The following is a 24,963-nucleotide window of genomic DNA, read 5'->3' on the forward strand; positions in this document are numbered from 1 at the left end:
CAAATTAAGACAATTCTGAGATACCACTACATACCTGTCAGATTGGCTAAGATGACAGGAAAAGATAATGATAAATGTTGAAGGGGATGTGGGAAAACTGGGACATTGTTGGTGGGATACATTGTTGGTGGAGTTGTGAATGGATCCAACCATTCTGGAGAGCAATTTGGAATTATACTCAAAAAGTAATCAAACTGTGCATATTCTTTCATCCAGAAGTATTTTTATTGGGCTTATATCCCAAAGAGATCTTAAAAAAGAGAAAGGGACCTGTATGTGCAAAAATGTTTGTGGCAGCCCATTTTATAGTGGTTAGAAATGGGAAATTGAAGGGAAGCCCACCAATTGGAGAATGGCTGAATAAATTATGGTATATGAATATTATAGAATATTATTGTTCTATAAGAAATGACCAGCAGGATGAATACAGAGAGGCTTGGAGAGACTTACATGAACTGATGCTAAGTGAAATAAACAGAACCAGGAGATCATTATACACTTCAACAACAATACTATATGATGATCAATTCTGACGGATGTGGCTCTCTTCAACAATGAGAGGATCCAAATCAGTTCTAATTGATCTGTAATGAATAGAACCAGCTAGACCCAGAGAAAAAATACTGTGAAATGAGTATGGACCACAACATAACATTTCCACTCTTTCTGTTATTGTTTGCTTGCATTTTTGTTTTTTTCTTCTCAGGTTATTTTATCTTCTTTCAAATTCCAATCTTTCCTGTGCAACAAGATAACTGTATAAATATATATACATATATTGTATTTAACATATACTTTAACATATTTAACATGTATGGGAAGACCTGCCTTCTAGAGGAGAGGGTGGAGGGAAGGAGGGGAAAAGTTGAAACAGAAATTTTTGCAAGGGTCAATGTTGAAAAATTATGCATGCATATGTTTTGTATATAAAAACTATAATAAAAAATAAAAATAAATGAGCTGAGATTTGTTTCCTTTTACTTTTCACTATTTGAACACTAACCATAAAAATCATGCAACCATGTGGCATAAAAGTGATAAAAATTTGTCTGAGATTAAAAGTACCAAAAAATTGCTAAAATAACAATAAATCAATTGTTTTCATGAAAAGAGTAATACTCATATCTGCATAGTGTTTAAATTTACAGAACACTTTTCTCAGTGTTTAATAGTTAACAAAACTACAGAATTCCTGAGTGAGTTATGTAGGATTTATTAGGACAAAAGTCCACATTATATTTTTCTATATTCTACCTTAAGTTCTACATTTTAAATAAGACTTCTCAATAATAATACCTTCGTACAAACAAATAATCTAACCTAGTTAAAAGTGAAATAAAATAGAGACTACAGTTCAAATAAAGATCTTTGAGTGACAAAAATATCAAAAGGTTTTTTGGTTTTGTTTTTAAATAAAGCTAGACAATTAAAAAAAAAAAAAAGGACAGGATGCAAACAAGGTCAGAAAGACTGACAAAAACAGGAAGAAAAAAAAAAAAGGACCTGATCTTGAGAAAGCAGGAAATCTAACTTGGGGTGCTAAAAATAGATATGTTTTTTCAAAGGTATATAAGTGGCCTCTGTTTTCACTTAGGTATATACTAGAAATCTAGTATAGGCATCTGTTAATAAAATGGATTGCTACACACTGTGTCTCAGAATTGAACACATCTTTTCAAGATGTACATCTTTTTATTTTGAAAGAGGTGGTGTCAATGCAATGATAACTTCAAGTTGCTTAAAAATTTCAAAGAGTGGGAAAGTGAGATGGATAAATAAGGTAGAGTTCCAGGCTCCTTTGATTTCAAAATCTGTGGTTAGCCTTCTTCCAAAAAAAAAAAAAAAAAAAAAAAGACTTCATGGAAAATATTCATTAGACTATTGACATTAGCCAAGTAAAAATGCATCTAATTGTAATTTCCCTCTGGCCTCTGAAATATTTCAAAATAAGTCTAAATCATCTTCTAAAAAACAACATTTCAAATATTTGGTGACAAGAATTGCTAAGTTGCCTAGTAAGGGTAATTGACTGAGTTATTCAATTTTTAGTTCACCTTACTTAAATTAAACAATCAAATACAATACCTTAGGGGAAAACAATCAAGCACAAGCATTAGAGCTAGACTATATGAGAAAAGACTTTTGATGTGGAACTGTCCCATGAAAGGAGGGTTCAGGTAGATTGAAAAAAACTTTGTCATGCCCTATTGGGCATATAAATTTTCAAATGATTTAAGAAGGGAGTCATCAGAGAGACTGGAGCAAGAGAAGTGCTCTAATAAAACTTTACATAATCTAGAGGAAAGAAGAAGCCTAGGCTTCAGCTTTGTCCTGTGACAACTTTAGCAAGGTAATGACTTTGTAAGATTCAGAGGACATGGGGGAATGTTGATTTCCCATCTTTTCCTATGATGGAATGCCAGATGATCTGCCAGAAGTGTCTGCATTTAGATCTAAGGCCAGATTAAAGATCATTTCATGGCCGCACAATGAGCTGAGTAAAGAAATTACACCAGGACTAAAGAGAAACTCAAGCATTCGCATGGGAGAAAAGGACTTCAAGATTCTAGGAACTATGAACTACCCCTTTGTTGATGATATTCTCTAAGCTTTATCCTATTTTCCCCCTGTACTTGGTACATACTTGTGGGACCATCCAGATGTTTTATACCAACTGTTTTTGTTGTATCAACTTAGTAAGTATTCCTAGAAATTATTCCTAAATAATAATCTTGAGGAGGGAAGCACATAGATGTGGGCTTGAGCTAATGACTCCCAGGGGTATCCTTAGTCCCTGAGGAGATGTAGCCTTGATTTCAGACCCAATACTTGTCTTCAAGACTTGGAATTATGATAAGGATCCCCAGAGTTTATATTGGCTACACTTTTTATCAGATAAAGATTGCCTGTACTTTCAACCATTCTTTCTATGAAATTTTTATGTACCTTCATGTTCAAGTTTCTCAATATCTCTATTAAAACGGGAAGTTCAAAATTGAACCCAAAACTTCAAAAGTGTTATAACTAATGTAGAACAGTTTGTTGCTGGTCCTCCACCTCCCCACCCCAACTAAGTATTCTTCACTCTACAGTGACTATTATGACTTATAATTATATTAGACTTTTTAGCACACACAACACATTGCTGCCTCACACTGGATTTGGAAAAGAAGTAAAAATTGTAATCAAACCGAAGTAGAAAATGCCTTCATTAGCACTAATTTTGGCTAAAATTTTAAGTACTGGGGATAAAAATTGAAAAGTAAAACAATCCCTACTTCCAGGGAACTTGCATCCCAATTATAGGAGACAACGCAACTTTGGGTACAAGGTAGATATAAAGGCCCAGTGGTCTTTAGCAAGCAGCAGAAGGGTGAATGACAAAACCCAGAAGTCCTTAGGGAAATGAACTTTCTATTTAATACTCTCCCCCTTCATATCCATTATATACTTGTATAACTGAGGCTTAGATAAGTATCACTTTATGTATTTGTCCTCATTAAATTTCACTGTTTAAAGTTTTGTCCAAACTTTCAGAACTGAAAAATTTTAATGAATCATGCTACTTACTTTTCTTCAGAACAAAAATAGCACTTTTCACCTACCCACCCTGACAAAAAAAGGCATGGTTTTACTCTGCACGCCCTACTAATTCAACCTTCTAATTTTTCCCCCTTTTTTTCATTCTTGACCTCTTCAAATAACTGGTTTATTTACCACACTGAATTTGCAAATCAAAACAACTCTGAAGTTTTACTTCACGCTAGGTAAATTAGCAAAGATGACTAAAGATAGAAACAGCTTCAAAGAACTGTGTAAAGACAGATACATTAATACATTGTTGGTGGAACTATGAATTGGTCCAACTTCTTCCAAAAAGCAACTTGTAATTATGCTAAAGGAGCAGCATAAATGTCTTTATCTTAAGAGATCCAAAGCATGTAAAAGATGTAAAAAATTTTAAAAAACAAAAAACAAAATGTATACCAAAATATCCATAACAACATTCTTAAGTGGTAGCAAAGAATTGGAAACAAAGTATGTGGACAATAACTAAACCAATAGTGACATGTGAAAGTGGTGCATATCAATCAATCAATAATTATTTATTGTTATACAAAATAAGTAGAACCTATAAATTAATTGAAATAATAACTATAACAATGTAATTGCAAAAAAATCAGTTTTGTATAATTATAATAGCCCTAGAGAAGATATAGGACAATATACTATCCTCTCTTCATTAAAAGCTGAAGAATATATACTGTCAAAATATATTCATTGTGCTAGTTTCTATTTTTGCCTTTTCTGTTATAATTTTTTGTTACAAAAGGAAATACTATCTGAGTGAGGGAAAAGAAGGGCTATTTTGAGAAAAGAAAAGATAAGTAATATTTTTTTTAAAAATTCTTCTCTCATTATTCCAGAATTTGAAGTAAATTATCAGAAGGTCCCCACAAATAGGAATTCCTGAAGAATCTCACCTTCATGGAACCATTCATTCACTTGCACTCTTCATCAATTATCCTGAATGATATTGATAAATATCTTTGATAAGCATGTCTCAATCTACATTAATTTGATATTGAAAACCAGACAGCCATTAAACATTGTCATCCTTTTGTTCCATCTGTGACAAATCATGACCTTAATCATGCAAGAGAGCTAACTGTCTGAATAATAGTCTTTAAGGTTGCACTTTGTTATGAGCAAACACTGTTTTATTATCAATAAAGAATAAAAAGTAGAATCTTGAATTCTTTGTATACTTTTTAGTAACTGGTAATGTAAAGCTGTAATACGATATATAAGATTTTATTTTAGTAATTATTCTTCTCATATTTCCATTAAGTAGACACTCAATTTATGTAAAAATGATAGTTATAAAATTTTATAAAGAAGAGAAAGTAGGAAATAAGCCAGTAGTTACTGGAGTCCTCTTCTTTACCTTTTTCCATGATTCTTCTCAGTCACTGATTTTAGCTATTTTATGAAGTGATACAGTTCATAACATTGCACTTTCCATCTCTATAAGTTTTTTGTTTGTTTTTATGGGAAAAGAAATCTATTCTGAACTTAAGCATTCCAAAAATTATTTTCCCATTGCGACTACCACAAAAGACAATTTTATGTGAACCCATGAATCTCCACATCTTACTGATTGCTTTTTAAAAGTATACTATATTCTATGTTACTTTAAAAAATATCTTGCTTATCTGTGCTTCCTTCCAAACTTCCTACTGTTCTTTATGTTTTTTGAAATACTATATTTCCCCCATTTTAATACCAGTATTGCTTAATTACCCTCCTCATCTCTCAATTTTAAAATGAAAGATAGAAGAAAAGCCCTTGTAACAAATAAGTAAAAATGAACCCACATTGTGGTGGTCATTTCCAAATGCATGCTTCTGTAGCCTATGTAGCTCTTTATTGAGAGGTGGTTAATGTGCTTCATCATAGATCCTCTGAAGATATGGCTGATTATTGAACTGATCAGACTTCTTATGTCTTTTAAACTAATTTTTCTTTACAAAATTGCTACATTTGCATAAATTGTTCTCCTGGTTGAGCTTCCTTCATACTATCCCAGATTCTTTGAAATACAATATAAGTATATTTCTTATGGCACAATCATAATTTATTACATTCATATATCACAGTTTGCTTTTTTTTTCAATCATTCACCAGTTGTCTGAGACAGTGGGAGGTACCCTTTAGATTTTGGGATCTTTTCTTTTTCCTCTCTTTAATACTCCCATCAGGATCAGAAAGTTTGGTTTGCTTGTGATTGCTCCTTGCCATTATTCTTCTGTTTATGTTGAATTATTTGCATTCTCAGGAGCAGGGAGGAGAGAGAGAAAGGGAAAGAATATGGAACTCAAAGTTTAAGATACAAACGTTAAAATTTGTTTTTACTTGTTACTGGGAAGAAATAAAATACTAAAAAATCTACAAAAATAAAGAAGTCTTTCCCAATCATCTTCAAGTCTTTCCCTCTATAGACTACCTCTAATTCATATAATGATATATATATAGTTTGTATATAATTGTTTCATGTAATCTCCCCAACAGATTGTAAGTTTCAATTAGGCAAGGACCATTTTTTTACTTTCTTTCTATCTCCTGCAACTTAATACAGTACCTGGCACAGAGTAGGTATTTAATACCTGCTAACGGAAATGGCTCCTGCCTAGTTAACCAATTGTTTACCAATTTATCAATTGTTTAGATAAATCCACTTCATTTTTTGTGATTTTGTAACATGTTTACCATGGGGTATGCTTTTTAACTCTATTTAAGAAAGCATTTATGACACCTAGGTTAGAAGTTTTTGTGTTACGTATATTTTAGCCCTTTTAAAAATCTTAATACTGAACTCTTTTCCCACATTTTTATCATCCTTTATTATACTTACACCTTTGTACTGAAGTACTGCCAAAGATCATACTGACCTACTTTAAATTTTCTTATTATTTTAAAATTACTTATTAATCTTCTTTATTGTTTGTATCACTAGTAATTCCCCAAAACTCCTTTTCTTTGGGACAATACTTAAAGCTTTTTCTACATAGTAAAATCTTCCTGATTTATTGCTTCATTGGCAAAAATTGAAAAGAACCTGGAATTACTTTCATGCCATGAAAAAGCATCAAACAACTATTTTATGAAGAAATACTATGGCATAATAGATGTAGCTCTGAATATGGAGTCAGGAAACCTAGGTTTGATTCTTATCTCAGGCATTTCTTTGCTGTATGATAATTAAATAAGTCACTTCATAACTCAGAAATCGTTTCACCCATCTGAAAATGGAGAAGTTAATGAGGAAACTGCTTTGCAAGCTTGAAAGCAGTATACAAATGAATTATTATATTAATTTGTGCTATTTTCTTCCTACCTATTCTCTTCTTTAATATTAATGACCTATAATATCCCTGGTGCAGGTTCTCCCTACAGTGATGCAGAGAACAATCACTTGCCAACAAGTATTTATTAAGCACTTGCCGTATTTTGGGCACTTGGGCCCACTATTGTATTGTATTGCAATATAATAGTGAAAACATCTCTGCTTTCAAGATTATATTCAACTCAACTTTTTTTATGGGGGCAAGGAATTGAAAATGGAAGGAATGCCTGTTCACTAGGGAATGGCTAAATAAGTTGTGGTATATGAATGTAATTGAAATACTATTTTTCTATGAGAAATAATGAGCAGGCTGATTTCAGAAAAACTTGATGAACTAATGCTGAGTCAAATGAGCAGAATCAGAAGAACACTGTACACCCTAACAGCAACATTGTGTCATCAACTATGATAGATTTAGCTCTTCTCAGCAATAGTGATCTAAGACAATCTAATAGACTTACTTGGTATGAAAACTACTATCCACATCCAGAGAAAGAACTATGAGAACTGAATGAAGACAGAAGCATATTATTTTCACTTTTTTTTTTTTTTTTACTTTCTCATGGTGTTTCCTTTTTGTTATTTTTTTCAAAACATGATTAATATGGAAACGTTTAATATGACTGTATATTTATAACTGGAATTAGGAAAAACACTTTGTATTAAGTGTGTCTGGTAAAAAAATTGATATCCAAAAATCTATAGGAAGTTAACAGAAATCTGTAAGATTAATGGACATTCTTCAATAGACAGAATCTGTCAGAACACTATTTTCAAAAGAGAAAGATGCAAATTACCAATAGCCACCTGAAAAAAATGTTCAAAAACAAAGAAATATAAATTAAAATGATCTTAATTACACCAAGAATATAGCTGATGAAATGTATTTTCTTTTTGATATAGAAGAAGAGAGGGCCTATGGATACAAGATGTTTCATATCTAGTTATTATATCAGTTGATTATAATCAACTTTTTTTCTTTGTTACAAGAAAAAGCCTGGTGGATGACTGATTGGTATAAAAACCTAAAGGTATGCATATAGCTAAATAAAATAACCCTGAATCTATCAAGCTAATAAATATGCAAAGAAATGGGAACACATTGTTTTTTGGGGGACTAGAAAAGACTGCATGCTCTTTCATTATTAATAAAGTTATAAATTCAAATACTCTGGAAAATAATTTGGAATTATACAAAATCAAAATTATCAAAAAGTGTATGGAAATAGAAATGTTCATAGTAGCATTATACATACATATATATGTATATGTATATATATATATATAGACATATATATATATATATATATATATATAAAACAACAGAGTATAATTACATATACCCAAATAAAGAGGAACAGCTGAAAAATTCTGGCACATAAATATAGTGGAATATTATATATTCAAAAGTAATGATATGAATATAAAGAATTTATGATATAAAGGGATATTAAGAATTTAGAAAAAACATGGGAATGCTTGTATGAAGTGATATAGAATAAAAAGAAAGCAGAACCAAAAGAATATAGTGTCTATTGCAATGTTGATAAAGTTAACATGGAAAGAAAATAAAATTTTGTTTAAATATAACTGTCAATGTTCTAAACATGCTGTTAAAGTTAAAGGATCCAGCTTGCTTTGCTTAACAATCAATAAACTTTTTTATGAAGTTTTATTAAATTAATTTCATAAAGAGGGTGTTGTATACATGTTTGTTGAGAAGTGTCTGCCACTGATTTTATTAAAAACAAACAAAAACAAAAACAATAAGTTTCATTTTATGGAATGTACTTCATATATGTAATTTTTGCCCTCAAGTATTTTAAGATGCATACACATAGGGGAGACTAAGTACACAAAAAATAACCATTATAATTATTGATTTTATTAAGCATGAAAAAGTTAAAATTAACAATATACAGGTATGTTTAGATTTCTGTTGGAAAGTGTCTATTGCATCAAAACATAACCAAAAAAAAAAAAAAGTATTCTCTTACCTTCTTAGACTCTCTCTGAGGCCAAGGACTATATCTCCTCTCATGCATTTAAATTAAGTAGCTGTTAAGTGTAAGGTACTCTACTAGGTGCTGATTATACAGAGACAAAAAACACAATCTCTGCTTTCAAGAGGCTTTCATTCCATTGAGGTTTCACAGTATGGGTATTCTCCTTTTGTTCTGTTCATAGCCTTACCACAATAGTGAGCACATACAGGCCTGGTTGATTAAGGCAGGGAATGTCAGTCAAAAACAAAAATTATTAAGATGATTGGCGAGTTGAGAATACTAGTTTGGAACCTTCAGCAACTAGCCTTCTCAGGAAGGACAATTTGAGCTCACATTCAAGTTTTTTGGACAAGAATCTTCAGAATTACAAAAAAAAAAAAAAAAAAAATCATTAAATTCTCTGAAAGATGATGAAATTTTTAAGGAGAGAGAAGAAACCCCAGCTCACCTGGGATGTGGATGCCAGAAGCCCAGAGGTCATTTCTTCCACCTCTGTGCTTTGTTTAGGGAGAAGGTCATACTTCTCAGGCAGAGCTGGGAAAGAAAAAAGAACCATGAGAGAACATCCCCCAGCTCTCAGACCTCCAAGGCTAGAACCTGAAACATTTCATTGGGATATGACCACTTCCTCAAGCATATACAGGTCAAAGGGGATCCAGTAGGATTCTTGATTCTAACCTGTGGTCTAAGAGGTTCCAGAGCACAGAATTCTATGCATTTTGAGAATCAGACCATAAATATAAATTCAAATCTCTGTTCCCAAGTGTGCTGATAATGAATGTGTTATATACCCTCTCTGCTTTCTAACTTAAGAAAAATATTACCATTTCCCTCCCAACTTCAATTTTACAGTTTCTTCAGAGAAAGCATGCTTTAATTTTATTGTTAATGAAATAATGTCACACAAAAGAAAGAATACAGAACTGGTCTGATTATAAATTGGGTTCTATCACTAACTAACTACAGGTATTAAAGCAATTATCTTTATTTCTCCAATAACAATTTGCATGTTTGTAAAATAAGCACTACCATATCTATCTACTAGTTTCTCTTATTCTTGTGGAGATAAAAAATGAAAATAAAACCAAAAGCTTTTTGTCAAGTAAAAGGCTTTATTCATAAACACACTACAAAAACAACCAGTGTACAGAAACCAAATGAAATAAAAGTTTATAAAATAGTTGGTGATTGGGCTATTGTTTCTCAAAGGAATAATTAAGAGTAAAAAGAATGACTCTGGAGTCAGAGTACATGAGTTCAAATCTTACCACCAATATTTTTTGGTTGTTACCTCAATTTAAAAAAATCTAACTTTATGATTCTAATATTGACTTCCAAGAGCTTTTTTTTTTCCTCTACAAAAACGCTAAAAAGTGAGGCTAAAGGCTAAATAGACTGGAGGGAGGGGGGAGCAAGGAGAAGAGACATCTAAGACTATAAATATACTCACTTATACCCTAAAGCCAAAAAGACCTTCCTCTTTCCAACTCTACACAATTTCTGATAGAACCAGAGCTATTTAGCAGAAAAAATTTCCATATAGTTTCAGAAAAAGCTGTGCAATGGTATTATAAGCCTGCTTCATATTCTCAAACTCTGATTTTTTTTTTAATGTGTCCCTACTGAAAAACTTTTCTCCTGCCACTACTGCAACCATTGTCCAATTAACAATGCATTATCTTACCAACCTAGGACTCAAATTCTTAAGCCAATCCTTCCCTAGGAAAATTGGGGTTCATGAAGGAGGGATTGCAAAGGTAGACCTTAAAGATTCAGATGGTGTTTAAGAGATAGAAAATAGCTAGGGCCAGGCATACTCACAATCTGGGGCAGTCATTCTCCTCTGCATCAGAAAACTCCAATCAGGAAATTCATCATTTTAATATTTTTGTACACAATATATTTTTTTCTTTCCTCTTCTGTTTTCTTATAATGAAAGTCCCTTTTGGAAAAGCTATAACCTGTCTTGGCTGAATAAAGAGGACAGTGGTTTTTGTTGTTATTATATGGGTTTTTCCCCCTACATTTTGAACAATATATATTCAGGAATCAATGTACCCTAGATAAAGATATATGTTAGTGGCTAAGAGATTAGATCAGATTAAGAATGAAAAAAAAAAAAATATATATATATATATATATATATATATATATATATATATATATATATATGAGGAAGATGGAGAGAAAGAATGAGGAACCAAGGTAAAAATGGAAAGTGGGAAGAAAGAACAAAGTAGAAGATGGAAACTAGGATCAGCTATGGATTTTGATCATGTTCTTCCTGACCTATTCAATCCCATACCCTCCCCCAAGTGCTATTTTGCCTTTGTCTGTCACAGCAGATATTTCTCCCCTCTCACAATATATGATCCTTACCTTTCTTCTCAAACATATTCACTAAATCTTCCATAGTCACTCTTTCTTCGTTGTTCACTGGATGCTTGGTTTTTTTTCCAAGTACTGTTTCCTAGGACAAAATGGTCAGAAAATGTTCCAGCATTCTCCAACTATACAAAGGTTCTAAAGAAAACCCTAATATGAGTCCCTCTAAGAGAGATCCTTTTTTATATTAATATCCTCACATTCTTTTGAAAAAGACTCTATAGAAGGAAAAATAAGTTCCCTTTAGATGGAGCCTTTTTCACTCTGGGGTTCATATCTTACTCCCCTACAGAGATTATATTCCCTGGTATCTCAAGTTAGATTCCTTAAAACTCTACTTGGACTATTGCTATTGTAGAAAAGCAAAGGACTGAGTCACAGGAGGAAGCTAACAGTCTCAGTCTCACTGACTTCAGGCCTTTCCAGAGGTAGCTAGAGACACAAAATAAATAAATCCAAAACAATAATTTCCATTTCCTCCACAATTAACTCATTGCAGGGTGCTAGGCATTAGAGAAATTAAAGATTTCACAAAGAATATGAAGGTTTTCCCTCAAGAGGTTTACAAGATAAAACTGTAAGTCACAGGACAGTCAAAAAGTTACACACACAAACAAACACCTGGAGCCCTTTAATAACTGGTGTGCACACAGTGAAGCATCTACACACAGATATATGAGGCTCCTCTTCCTTTTTTATCCAGAGACAGAACTAGAGATGCACAGAAATAGGGCTCCTACTAATGCAGAGAGAGAGACATAGAGATCAACTACTCTCTATTTCTCACACTTGAAGCATGAACACAGGGGCACAGTGACACAGGCTCCTCTCTTCTGTTACAAGCACCAACACACACAGAGCTCCTCTGCCCTCTTATTTCTCACATACCCAGATCTAGGGTTTATCTCCTCTCTTTCTCTGCTTCTCTCTCTCTCTCTCTCTCTCTCTCACACACACACACACACACACACACACACACACACACACACACACACACATATACAGACACAGAGCTTCTCTATATAGACATATATATCACAGGAGTCTTCTTTTTCTATTTTCACACACAAAGAAGCAGGGATGTACTATTTTTTTCCCCAAAGAGAGACAAAAATACAGAGCCCCAGTTCTCTGTCCCTTTTATTTCCCCACCCTACACATGGCTCTTCTCCTACCAGACACACACATTGATTTCCCCCCCACTTTTCACATACAGACACATGGACACAGAGCTCCTCTCTCCTCACACACTCAAGTTTGCATGTTTCCTCTCCTCTCTGCCTTTTCTATGATTCCTTGATGGCAGTTCCTTCCCTCTATTAATGATCAATAATTGCTCCTGTTTGTTTGTACATGATTATTTGTACATTATCTCCCTTAGTTTGTGAGCTCCTTGAGAGCAAGGACTGGTTTTTGTCTTTCTTTGTATCCCCAGCACTTAGCACAATGCCTGGCACATAGTAGGTGCTTACTAAATGTTACATGACTGACACACAGCTCCTGTCCTCTGACCCAAACAGGGTCACTCATATGCAAACCATATACATATACACATATAGGACTGCTTGTGCATGTACACACACAAACACACCACAAATCAAGACACCCAGAACTCTCCTACACACAATGTTTCTCTTCTTCCCTCCAATATTACTCCCCCCACAAACACGTACACACACAATGTTCCTCTCTCCTCTTCTGTTGCAAACAAAATTTCTCTCATACATGGAGACATAGGCTCCTCTCCTCTTTTTAAACAAATATGTGTACACTGAGCTCCTCTTTTTACACAGAGCTCCCTTCTTCCCCTACATACAGATACACACACACACACACACACATACACACACGGTGCACCTCTCCTATCCTCCCAATTTCTTTGTGTGTGTCTCTCTTCTAGACTTGAATGTTCTCTACATATAACATACATACAGTTACTCCATCTTTAACTCACACAGATAGGCTGACACAAAGCTCCTCTCTTCTCATGCAAACATAAACACTCACACCAATACTGCACTTCTATTTTCTCAAAGCCACAGAGGGCTTCTTCTCTCTTCACAAACACACACAGCCAGGGCTCCTATTTTCCTAAGCATACATACATAGAGTGATATTCTCTCTCTCTCTCTCTCCCTCTTCCTCCCTTTCCCCTCCTTCCCTCTTTTCCTCCCTCCCTCTCCTTCCTTCCCTCCCCCTTCCTCTTCCTCCCTTTCCCCTCCTTCCCTCTTTTCCTCCCTCCTTTTCCCTCCCCCTCTCTCCTTCCTTCCTTCCCTTCCTCTCTCCCTCTCCCTCCTTCCCTTTCCCTTTCTCTCCCTCCCTCCTTCCCTTCCTCCTTTCTTCTCTCTGTCTCTGTCTCTTTCTCTGTGGCTCTGTCTGTCTGTCTCTGTCTCTGTCTCTGTCTCTCTCTCTCTCTCTCTCTCTCTCTCTTTCTCTCTCTCTCTCACACACACACACACACACACACACACACACACACACACATGCACACACACACACAAGCATATAATATCCATGAATTCAGGGATCTTTTCCTTTACACACACACACATTCTTTCTCCTTTGTAACACAAACAGATACTGGGTTCTTCTCCTACAAACACAGGGATAAAGGGCTCCACTCCTTTCACAAACACAGACATAGGTCCTCTCTTCTTTTCATATACAGACTCCAGGGTCCTTTCCTCTTTTCATACACAAAGAAGAACAATAGCACTTGTTCTCTCATATCTGCGCATGCACCCATAGTATTCTTCTCTCCTGTCACACTCCTACATAGTGGTCCTCCCCTTTCACACACATGCAAACATATTTAAAGCTCCTCTCTCCTCACATACCTAGGTTAGCATATCTCCTTTCTTCTTTCTCTGGCTTTTCTATGATTCTTTGATGACAGTTCCTTCCCTCTATTGATGACCTATAATTGCTCCTGAATGTAGTTTGTACATGATTGTTTGCGCATTGTCTCCCTCAGTTTGTGAGCTCCTTGAGACCAGGGACTGGTTTTTGTCTTTCTTTGTATCCCCAGCTCTTAGCACAATGCCTGGTACACAGTAGGTGTTTAATAAAGGCTAGATGATTGATCCACACAACTCCTTTCCTCTGACCCAAACAGGACCACTCACATGCAAACCATGCACATGCACACATTCATGACAACACATGCATGACACACACACAAATCTACAAAGCTCCTCGCTCCTCTTTTCACAGATAATGACAGGGATATGGACACATGCTCATACCTATACATAGAAGTCTTATCTGAAACAGTGTTCTTACTCTTTTCAAGACACAGGGGCCACTCTTCTCTCATACAGATGTCTACTCTCACCCGCGCATGCACGTACATACATACACACACACACACACACACACACACACACACACACTCACACTGTCTCTAGTCCTCTTTACTCACACAAAGATACAAAGCACCTCCTTCTCTCCTTTTCACACGTAGACATCTTTGAGGTCTTCTCTTAGAGACTAGTAACACAGAGTCAATCTCTGGCACATACACATACAGCTCCTCCCCTCCCCACTCCCAGACACTATACATGGAACTTCTCTACCCTCCTTATCAATCACAGAACTCCCTCTTAGATTATCTCCAAAATATCCAAAATATCTTATATGCACAAAGTTGTATACATGTTATCTCATTAGCCTGCAAGCTCTTTGAGAGCAGGAATCATTTTTCTACATTTCTTTGTTTGCCCAACACTTAACACAGTGCCTTGTATATAGCACATAGTAAGCACTCAATAAATGCTCTGTCTCTGAGATCTCACAGATACCTCCTCTTCTTTTTACACACATAGGAAGACTCTCTCTCACACACACATATACACATCTACATACATATACAAACTCACAGAGGGTTCCTTTCTCTTCCTCTGTCATATAGTTCTTCAATCTTTCTCCTACTACATACATGTGCACACATGTGGTTCTTTGCCTTCTCTTCACACACAAACACATGGACAGACTTTCAGACCTAGATATAGGGTCCTTTCCTCTTTTCACATTCAAACCTAAAGACAATGATAGGATCACACCTACCTCCAGTACCTCCGTTTTCTATCCCTCCCCTTTCCCCTCTCTAATCCTTGGACAGGGACTTCTCCCTCTCCCTCCCTCAGTGATTGCGTCCTTCTGAGGAGGAGGAGCCTGAGTTGACTCACCAGTCTGGAGCCTCCAGAGAACAAAGGGACCAGCAACTGCCACGTAGTCAAACTAAGGTTCCTGACACCTGCAGAGCTAATGAACTACTCTTCCCAGAAACCTTCTGGTCAAAGTACTCCAAGTCCAGATTCCATTTCCCAGAGCAAAAAGCCCTTGAGGCTGTGAATCCTGGAGGGTTTCTAAAAAGCAAGAACTCTCAGCATTCTGGGAAATGTAGTTTGGGCTTCACTTTTGCCTGTGTATACTGCCCAGTCTTTACATTTAAGGAAGCCTACTATACTATGAGGCTGATCTGAGACAGATCTAAGTAAAGTTCTAGGTTTTATAACATCATAGATTCATTCTAATTCTTTTACTGGTTCATCACATACACAAACTCACAGACACAGACACAGTTCCTTTCTCCTCTTCTGTCCACAGGAAGAAATAGTTTTCTTCAGCCAATGCCATGCTTATTACCTGTGGGGATCCTGAAAGGTTCTGTCCTGGACCACCTTCTCTTTTCCCTTCATTCCATCTTGCATGGGATCTCAGTCATTTCAACTAGATTTATCTAACCATGATTTCTCTCCTGAGCACCACTTTTATCCTCAAATAACTTTTGGAACATTTCCAAAACAATTCATTATCTTTCCCCACCTTCATCTTTCCAACTTCTAACTTCCTGTTAAGGATGCAATTTTTCCAGTCAATTCCTCATTCAAATTCACCTATCATATCCAGTCTGCTGTTGTCTGTTTCGATCTTTAAATTACTTCTCATATACCTCCCCTTTTCACCAGTATCAAATTGTTTTGAAGTTTCCTATTTAGTAGTGGAGTTCAACACACACTACTGCCACATCCCCTTCCTGCTCAAATTCTTTTCATTATTTTCTCTGAGATTCTTGATCGTTGTAATGATTTTTATTATTTTATCTAGGACTATAATGCAACTGTAGTATTTTTATTGATATGGCACTGAAACTATAAATTAATTAGATCTTTTTATTATGTTAGCATAGCATAACTATGTTCAATTAATATCTCTTCAGGCAATTTCATATTATCTTGCCTCCAGTGCTTTTCCAGTGGATCCTGTCGACTCAAGATCCATACATTCTTCCTCACCTCTCTATTCTCTCCTTGGAATTCCCAGAAAGTCTTCCTTTAACAGCCCAGGACATAGTCTTCACTTGAGGCCTTCTCCAATATTCCAGAAGACATCCCATATCCAGTTCCCCTCCTACCTTTTGAACATACTCCCCCAGGCCTTACCTTTGCCCACTTCTACTTGCTATTAAGTGCACCTCCATGGGACACAGTATTATCACTTGGTCATGAGTTTAAATCCAAAAATCATTTACCATCTTTAATTGCTCCTTCTCCAATCACAGATTTTCTTCTTGGACTCATTTTTCATTAGCTAACATACTTTTTCTCATGCCAGTGATTCTGAATCAACCCTCCCTTCCCCCTGTGAACAAAGCTAATTCAAACAAACAGTAACAGTAACACCAATACTGTGAATGATCAACAGACTTGGTTCTTCTCAGTGATTCAGTGATAACACCAAGAATGTAGAATGATCAACAGACTTGGTTCTTCTCAGTGATTCAGTGATAACACAAGAATGTAGAATGATCAACAGACTTGGTTCTTCTCAGTGATTGAGTGATCCAAGGCAATCCCAATAGACTTTGGATGGAAAACACCATCCTCTTCCAGAAAGAGAACTATGGATAATGATTATAAACAAATACATGTTCTGTTCCAAAAAAAGATAATTAAAAATACTTAGCAATATGATTCATGAAATAGATGTGACTGGCGATTATCACTTTAGAAGTATCCTTGATGTTGGAATGTGTTGGTTACTGTGTAGTTAACTGACAAGGAACAAACTGTTTATGTTTATACTATGTAGGGTATAATTTATTTTACATTGCTGGAAGGCAACTTGAACATAAGAAGTAACAAACACTCATTTGCACAGGCAATCCAACTTAGGCAACAGGTAAATGACCATTGTAGTTACTCAGCTAATTGATGGTTCACTTGAGAGAAGATGCCCTAACAGAGTTTGTCCACAAAACTATCATTCTCCCACCTTTGATACAAAATTTGACACAGCACCAGCAGTGATAACCACCAAAATGGAACTATACAGGCTACATGACCTGGAAATGTAGGGATGGCCTTTCAGATTCAGAATAGCCTCTATAGCCACTTAAACTTTCTGCTTTCTATGATAACTCTATAGTCTTTCAACAATTATAAATGTAATGTTTTTAAAATATTAGATCAGGTTGTAGTAGTCACAGATTCAAAGAAACTCTTTTTGGACCTCAGGTACCAGTCACTCCAATTCATACTTGAAAAGAAACCCCTCTGCAACATCCCCACCAAAATCATCCAGTTTTGCTGAAGTTTCTAGAGGGGGAGAATTCACTCTTTCCTAAGCAATCAATTCCCTTTTTTCTAGCGCTCCAATTGTAAGTTCTTGTTTAATAAAGTTTAAATTTATCTCTTTGGAACTTCCACCTTTTGTTCCTAGTACAAACAATTAGGTTCAAGATGTATTTCTATGTTAGGTATTGGAAATATCAAAACAAAAAAACAAAAAACAGTACTTGAGCTTAAGAGGATTAAATTCTACTTGATGAATGGGGATGCAAAAGTAACAAAGATAAAGCTATATAATGGAATTTAAGAAGGGAGAACACATTAATTAGCTAGTTCAAGAAAGACTTCTTTCAGCAGGTAGTAACCTTAGATGAATCTTGAAGGAACCTAAGGATTCTAAGAGGTCAAGGTAATGATTCCTACATTCTAGGAAGAGAAAACAAGAGATGGAATGCCAAATTTGAGAAGGAAAAGCAAACAATTCTAAGTAAAGGCAGCTAAGTGATGAGGTGAGCCAGTTCTGGAATAAAGTTCTGAGTTCAAATTTGACCTCCGATAATAAGCTGTGTGACCCTGGGAAAGTCACTTATACCTGTTTGCTTCAATTTCCTCATTTCTTAAAAAAAATGCAGAAAGAAATAGTAAATCACTCCACAAGTCAAACATAACTGAACAGTCCATAAAGCAGTATGGTACAGGGAAAAGTAGAAAGAGCCTGGGTTCAAATCTCACCTCTGTCACTACCTACGTGTATGATCTTAGGCAAAGCACCTAATTTCCCTGGGTCTCAAATTTCCTCTTCTGTAAAATGAGTGGTTTGGCCTATATTCACAATTTTGTAATTGATTTGGCTAAAAGATAGGTCTAGAAGAGGAGGCTGGAGCAAAACTGTACAGAGTTTTAAATGCCATACTAGGAGGTTTCCATTTTATCCTATAAATAACAAGGAGGCAATGGAGTTTCTTGAATAGAAGAATGGCATGACAAAATAAAGGAAAACAAGTTTAATTCCTCTTCCCTGTGACAGTGCTTCAGATGCATAAAGACAGCTCTCATATCCAAATTGTCTTGTCTTTTCCAGTAGAAATGCTCCCAGTTTCTTAAAAGTTTCTTCATTTATTCTTCATGTGGACTTTCCTTCCTACAGACATTCTCTAGTTGATCAATATCTCTACTAAAATGTAGTTCCCAGAAATATGAAATTACAGATCTGGTCTCACCAGAGCAGAGAACAAGTGGGTCTGTTGAATTACTCGGTCTTGTTAACATAGCTTCAGATCACATTTTGTTGTTCCCAAAAAAACTCCTTCCAATTATTTGAACAAGACATTCCATCTTCTGACTCTGAACCTTTTTCTCTGACTGTTCCCTCTGCCTGGAATGTTCTTCATTTCTACTGACTAGTTTCCCTAACCTATTTCAAGCCCCAGTTAAGATCTCCTCTCTCCAGATTCTTCTTAATAGTAGCATCTTCCCTTAGTTGATTTCCCCCCTATTTATCCTGAATATAGGTATTTGCATAGTTGTCTTTCCCATTAGATAGTAATCTCCTTAACTACAGGGAGTGTTCTTTGCTCTTCTTTGTATCCTCAAGATTAGTCGGCTGACACATAGAAGACTTCTTAATAAATGCTTATTGACTGATATTTCTGATTCATACTGAAATTGCAGTCCACTAAAACTCCTGGCTCTTTTTTCACACATAAAGCTCCTTAGCCATATCTCCTTTATTTTGCACTTGTAATTTATCTTGATGCTATCCTCCTACATTCCCAAAATCCTGTCCAGCATGCAGAATTTATCTAAACCATCTTCCACTATCTCCACAAGCTACTTGCAAAAGTGAAACAATTCCAATTTAAGGCAAAATGGAGTGCCTGAGTCATCCAAAATTTCAGTGGGGAGTCCTAATGGCTACCTTATTGCAGAGAGATGATGCCCATCTCTGCCAACTATCTACATGGATACTTTGGCTTTATGTGTGGAAAAAAAGCCAGGAGTTTTAGTGGACTGCAATTTCAGTATGAATCAGAAATATCAGTCAATAAGCATTTATTAAGAAGTCTTCTATGTGTCAGCCGACTAATCTTGAGGATACAAAGAAGAGCAAAGAACACTCTTCTGTAGTTAAGGAGATTACTATCTAATGGGAAAGACAACTATGCAAATATGTATATATTTTATTCCTAAATTTGCTGCCTTAATAGTGTTATTCCCAGTCTTTCTTTTGACAAGTGGATTTAATAATATAGAAAGCAAATTTAATGACCTAGAGAAATAGTTCACCTCAGATCCTACTTGTACAAACTTTGAGGGAAAGTGCATCACGGTGAATAATGCATCATTCAGCTTTCCCAAAGAGCCCTCTTCTCACAGACCAACACTACCATCCCTACATCCAGTCTCTACACATACTTCTTCCACAAGCTGATGGGGCCAGGAAGTAACAAACAACAAACAACAAACGAACAAACAAACAAACAAAAAACACTTTATGGTACCCAACAGACGAAGATGCTCATAGCTTGTTTCTCTCTTCTCTCCTCTCACTTTTCTCCTCTTCCCTCTTCCCTCTCTCCTTCCTCCTCCTCTTCTTCTCTCTCTCCCTCCCCCTTCCTTTTCCCACTCTCTCCAGTTGCAAGAGAGACCAAGACGTCTGTGACACGTTCTTTGTCCTCTCTACCCCGGGACATCAACACAGCCATCCCTTCCTCCAGTCCACACCCCACTCCCCCCAAAATTAAAAAGCGGATCCAGAGTCAGAAGGCCACACGGCAGAGGAGCACCACGTCGCCCGCAGCCGAAGCCCCAGCTCTGAAGTAAGCGCAGAAAAATGCGAATCTCCAGGCGCGTAGGATGCCGGGAGGCGGGAGAGGCGCGTCCAGGGGCATTCTGGGAATGGTAGTTGTTGAGCGGCTCGGCGCTAGTCAAGCTTCTGCGCAGTTTCGTTTCCTGCGGGTTTGGTGCATTGTCCGTCAGGTCAGCTCTGAGTTCAAGGTGAGTCCTGCTCAACCTCCCTTTCCCCCCAGTTTCTGTCTGTGCTCCAGCGCGCGGGGAGGGACTGGCTGGCAGCTGGGAGAACGTTTTGCGAGGCTGCGGCAGCACATGCCCCTGGGACTCCCCGGACTTTCCATCCACGCGCGCTCCGACTTGAGCCGCTCAGGCTGCGCCCGATCTGAGGACCGGACGGCCCATCCAACCGGGCGCCTTTGCATGGTTCAGAGACCCCCGGATGGGCTCCTAGAGGTCTTCTCGTCCAAGTCTGTCTCTAAACAGGAGGAAACTGAGGAGCAGGGAAGAGGCTTGTGGGGCTTTTCCCGGGTGGTAAACGTCAGAACTCAGCTCGAAACCCCAACCGCTGTCCCATGCTGCTTCAGTGTGCGTTACCCGCTGTGAGTGACCATCTCCGTGCCTTCTTCCTTGTGTGACCCTATGGTGCAATTCGCCCTGGGACAGTGTGACAGTCCGATCCGTCTTCCGCTGTGTGTCACCCTGTTGTATGACTGCTTTCCTCGTGTGTGTTTAGACAGGACAGGGTGAGCTCTAGGGGTCAATGCTGGAGACAGAGAGAGAGAGGGAAGGGTGTCCTGTATTCAGGGCCTTTTATGTGTTTATATATGTGACCTTACATGCATAAGTGAAATCATTTTGTGTGTGTGTAGTGACTGTGTGTATATGTAGTTGCCTGCATGCATGACTCTGCTGTGTGATCCTCTGTATTGTCCCGGACGAGTGCCCCTGTTATGACTGTTTATATTCATCACTTATATGTGATCATCTTTGTATCGTTGCCTGTTCGTGGCCCATGTGTGTGGCTGTGTGAATGACTGTAGGCGTACACATAGGAAGCCATAGATGCCAAATCATGTATTCAGGTAACCACAAGTCTGTGAGTGACTTTGTATAATTATTTCTGTGTGGTTCTGCAAGCATATACATGCTTGTGTAAGGTCACCTATACATGATCCTAGATGTTTGTGTGTTCACTTTGTGTGATTCTCCAGGTGTATACAAGTGTAGTGTTCTAAATGCCTGACTGTGCTTGTGAAGGAATGACTATATGTTTGCTTGCTGTGTGTTTTTGGTAACTTGTGTGTCATCTGTGTGGCCATTACCTTTTGTGTATGTAAGCACTTGTACATGTGACCATATGTGTTTCTTTGTGATTATGTGTGTGTTGTTGCCTTTGTGGTTATTTGTGGTCATGTGTATGTAATTGTCTCTTTGGTTGCCCGTGCACACACGTGGGTATGAGTAGGTCTAACATATGAGGCCATGTATGAGTATCATTATTTATATGTTACTGTGTTGGGTGACCAGCAGATTGTTTGACCCTAGGTGCATGTTTATCTGGGGGAGGAACGTGACCTAGTTAGATCACAGTGTTCATAACCCTAGTGTGGATCTAACCTTCTAGATATGGTCATCTATTGATTCCCATTGCATGACCCTTCTCTTTGATTGTTTTTGACCTGTGGATGACCAACCAACCACACTCCAATAATGTCAGCACTATTTCAACAACAAGCTCTGTGTGAGTGGAGCGCTATGGGGAAAAGAAGGGTTATCTAGTTCCTGATTCTGAATACATAGTAGGTGGTGGTAAAGTGAGAAGTATGTATTTGATAAAGAGTTTCATGCCCACCTGTTTACCTAAAAAGTCGTAGAATGACACGGATTATCTCGTGTAACCACTTTATTTTACAGGTGAAGCAAATGAATCCTTCCTAGAGAAAGGAAGGGACTTGTTGTATCAGTCAGATTGAGGGATCTTTGCTAGGAAGACTGAGATAGAGAGAGGTCTTATGAAGTAAGTGTCTTGCCTAAGAAACATACCTGGCCTGGTCTCTGACCTGAGACCTCGAAAACTCAAATTCTCTTTTATCAGGAAAGATGCAGATTAGTCAGGAAAAAACAGATTTTGGTAATGGAATAACTTTTGAGAATCCTCAGAGATAAGACTTAAGAGAAAGTCCTATCCTGACAAGCCCAGGAATTATTCCTAGATCTTCTGATAATGTGCTCCTTCAAACTATACCAGATACCTTCAAAAGGAGTTTAGAGTTTTCTTTGACCACTCACAGGTGCTTCTTTGCCTTATATTATTGAAAAACTTTGTTCACAGGCACCTTTGGTCATTTATGTATCTGAGAGCAAACCAGGAACTCTCTTTAGATTTTTAGGACCACAGAATCCCATTCTCCCTAGTGCTCACTATTGTATCATAAGCACTAGCTTTCTGGCTTTTAAGTTGTTATGTGCAGCAAATCTTTTTTTTTTTTTTTTTTTTTTTTTTTTGGTGCAGTTGCTACACAAAACTCAGCTTCACAACCCCAAAAGGAGTCCAGTAATAATGTGGGAGTGGCAGAATTATAATTTATTATCAGTAAATATTTGATTTGCATCTATATACTCGGGGTCATATAAAAATTTCTCAGGCATAAAGAGTCACAAGTGGGGAAAAGTTCAAAAGGCCCTGTACAAAAACAACTACAAGAAGGGATTTCTCTCATCTATACCCACCCTCCATTGGCTGCTGCTCTGCTTTTTTTTGTCTTTTTCTCAGCTTCATATTCTCAGGACTCAGCTTTTCCCCCAAATCAAAGAACAGAGGAAAGAATGGCCAATAGGCCTTTGACAGCCAGATGCCAAGTAAGTTGGGGTCTCCTCTCTATCTAATGAAATCATATCACATGATTCTTAGTGTAGACCTCTTTCTTTCTGATTTCATGCAATGCTTTTTGTCACTACTGCTCTGCTCTAGAAGAACGGACACATTCATATAGATGATTTTCATAAGGAATGTGACTTCATTTCTTTTTCTTTTCCCTAGAATAATCATTTAGACAGTAGGTCATCTATGTCTGCTCTTTTCTCAGTGCTGTTATAGGGGCTATTAGGGAAATTAAGAAAAAAAAAAGTTCCAATCCTATCCTGGAAGGACCTTCGCCTCATTGTAAAGATAAGAAAAGGACTCCAGAGAATATTTTAACAAAACAAGAAAATAATAGAATGTGAGAATAGTATTAAAAATTTAAAGAGTTCATGAAACTCTAAAAAATTAGTTGCAGACCTAAGTGGGTTTTATGTTTTAAAAAAATGATTGCCTAAGAAAGAATGTTGCATATATTATATCAATATATCACTCAATCACTGTATCAATTGTTGTTTTACAAATATTTTCTTTGTTACAAGGGAGAGTTTAATGTTGCAATAGCAGAAAACCTGTATCCAGAAATGTCTGTGATGTAAAAAAAAAAAAAAAAAAAAATTGATAAAACAGTTAAAATTGGGATAGCAATAGTTTACTTCTAAGGCAAGTAGGGGAATAGAATGATGTTTCATGTTGAGAAAATTTATCTAAAATATCAGAAGCAAGAGTAACTAGATGGTGCAGGGGATAGCCCTGAAGTCAGAAGGATCTGAGTTCAAATGTGGCCTCAAACACTTTATACTTCCTAGCTGTGTGACCCTGGGCAAGTCACTTAACCCCAATTGCCTCAGCAAAAATGAAATAAATTAATTATTTAAATAGAATATCAGAAGCAGGCATGAACATATCATTTGCAGAAAATATTCATTCAATAAACATTAAGTACCTACTATATGCCATTGCCATTCTAGGCACTGAAAATACAAACTACAAAAAAAAAAAAACAAACCAAAAAAAAACCTCAAAAAGTTCACACTATATTAAAGGAAACAATATATACATGTACAATAGTGAATAGAGTATCTTTTTAAGAGTAAATTATCTGTGTTCACTGGAACCATTAGCTTTTTTAGATAATACAAAAAATTAGCCTATGTGATATCAGTAAAATCTGGATAAAAATATTTTCAAACACATGCAAATCACAAAATATCATAGACAGAAGAAACCTCAATTCTAATACAACCAATATTTGAATCCCTTTGTAACATTACTAATGTTTGCTTTAAAGACATCCAGTCATAGAAAATGTTCTGTCTCCTGAGGCAATAACTCTATTGGTTCCCCTACAGTGACAAGATTTTGTATTAAAAGTAAATTATTACAAAAGATGTAAACTCTTTAAAATGTTCAAATAACTTACATATGAGGGATGTTCAA

General features: G+C 36.5%; 2 protein-coding genes across 2 annotated transcripts in view; one reads left to right on the forward strand and one right to left on the reverse strand.

Moving 5' to 3' along the window:
* Window positions 1-15,563, reverse strand: part of LOC127547957 (zinc finger protein 69 homolog) — a 38,314-nt gene extending 22,751 nt beyond the window's left edge. Inside the window, exons 1-3 of the mRNA XM_051975089.1 lie at window positions 15,486-15,563; window positions 11,293-11,383; window positions 9,362-9,447 (exon numbers count right to left, since the gene is read on the reverse strand). Of these exons, the coding sequence (XP_051831049.1) occupies window positions 9,362-9,447; window positions 11,293-11,326 (120 nt within the window). The 5' untranslated portion in view covers window positions 11,327-11,383; window positions 15,486-15,563. The remainder of the gene's footprint in view (window positions 1-9,361; window positions 9,448-11,292; window positions 11,384-15,485) is intronic.
* A 6,440-nt stretch (window positions 15,564-22,003) lies between these two features.
* The window catches only part of LOC127547958 (zinc finger protein 287-like), a 33,743-nt gene continuing 30,783 nt past the window's right edge, over window positions 22,004-24,963 (forward strand). The window contains exon 1 of the mRNA XM_051975090.1: window positions 22,004-23,522. The gene's annotated coding sequence lies outside the window, so the exon portion shown is untranslated. The remainder of the gene's footprint in view (window positions 23,523-24,963) is intronic.

This window comes from Antechinus flavipes, chromosome 2 (genome assembly GCF_016432865.1).
Source record: "Antechinus flavipes isolate AdamAnt ecotype Samford, QLD, Australia chromosome 2, AdamAnt_v2, whole genome shotgun sequence".
Classification (NCBI taxonomy): Eukaryota; Metazoa; Chordata; class Mammalia; order Dasyuromorphia; family Dasyuridae; genus Antechinus; species Antechinus flavipes.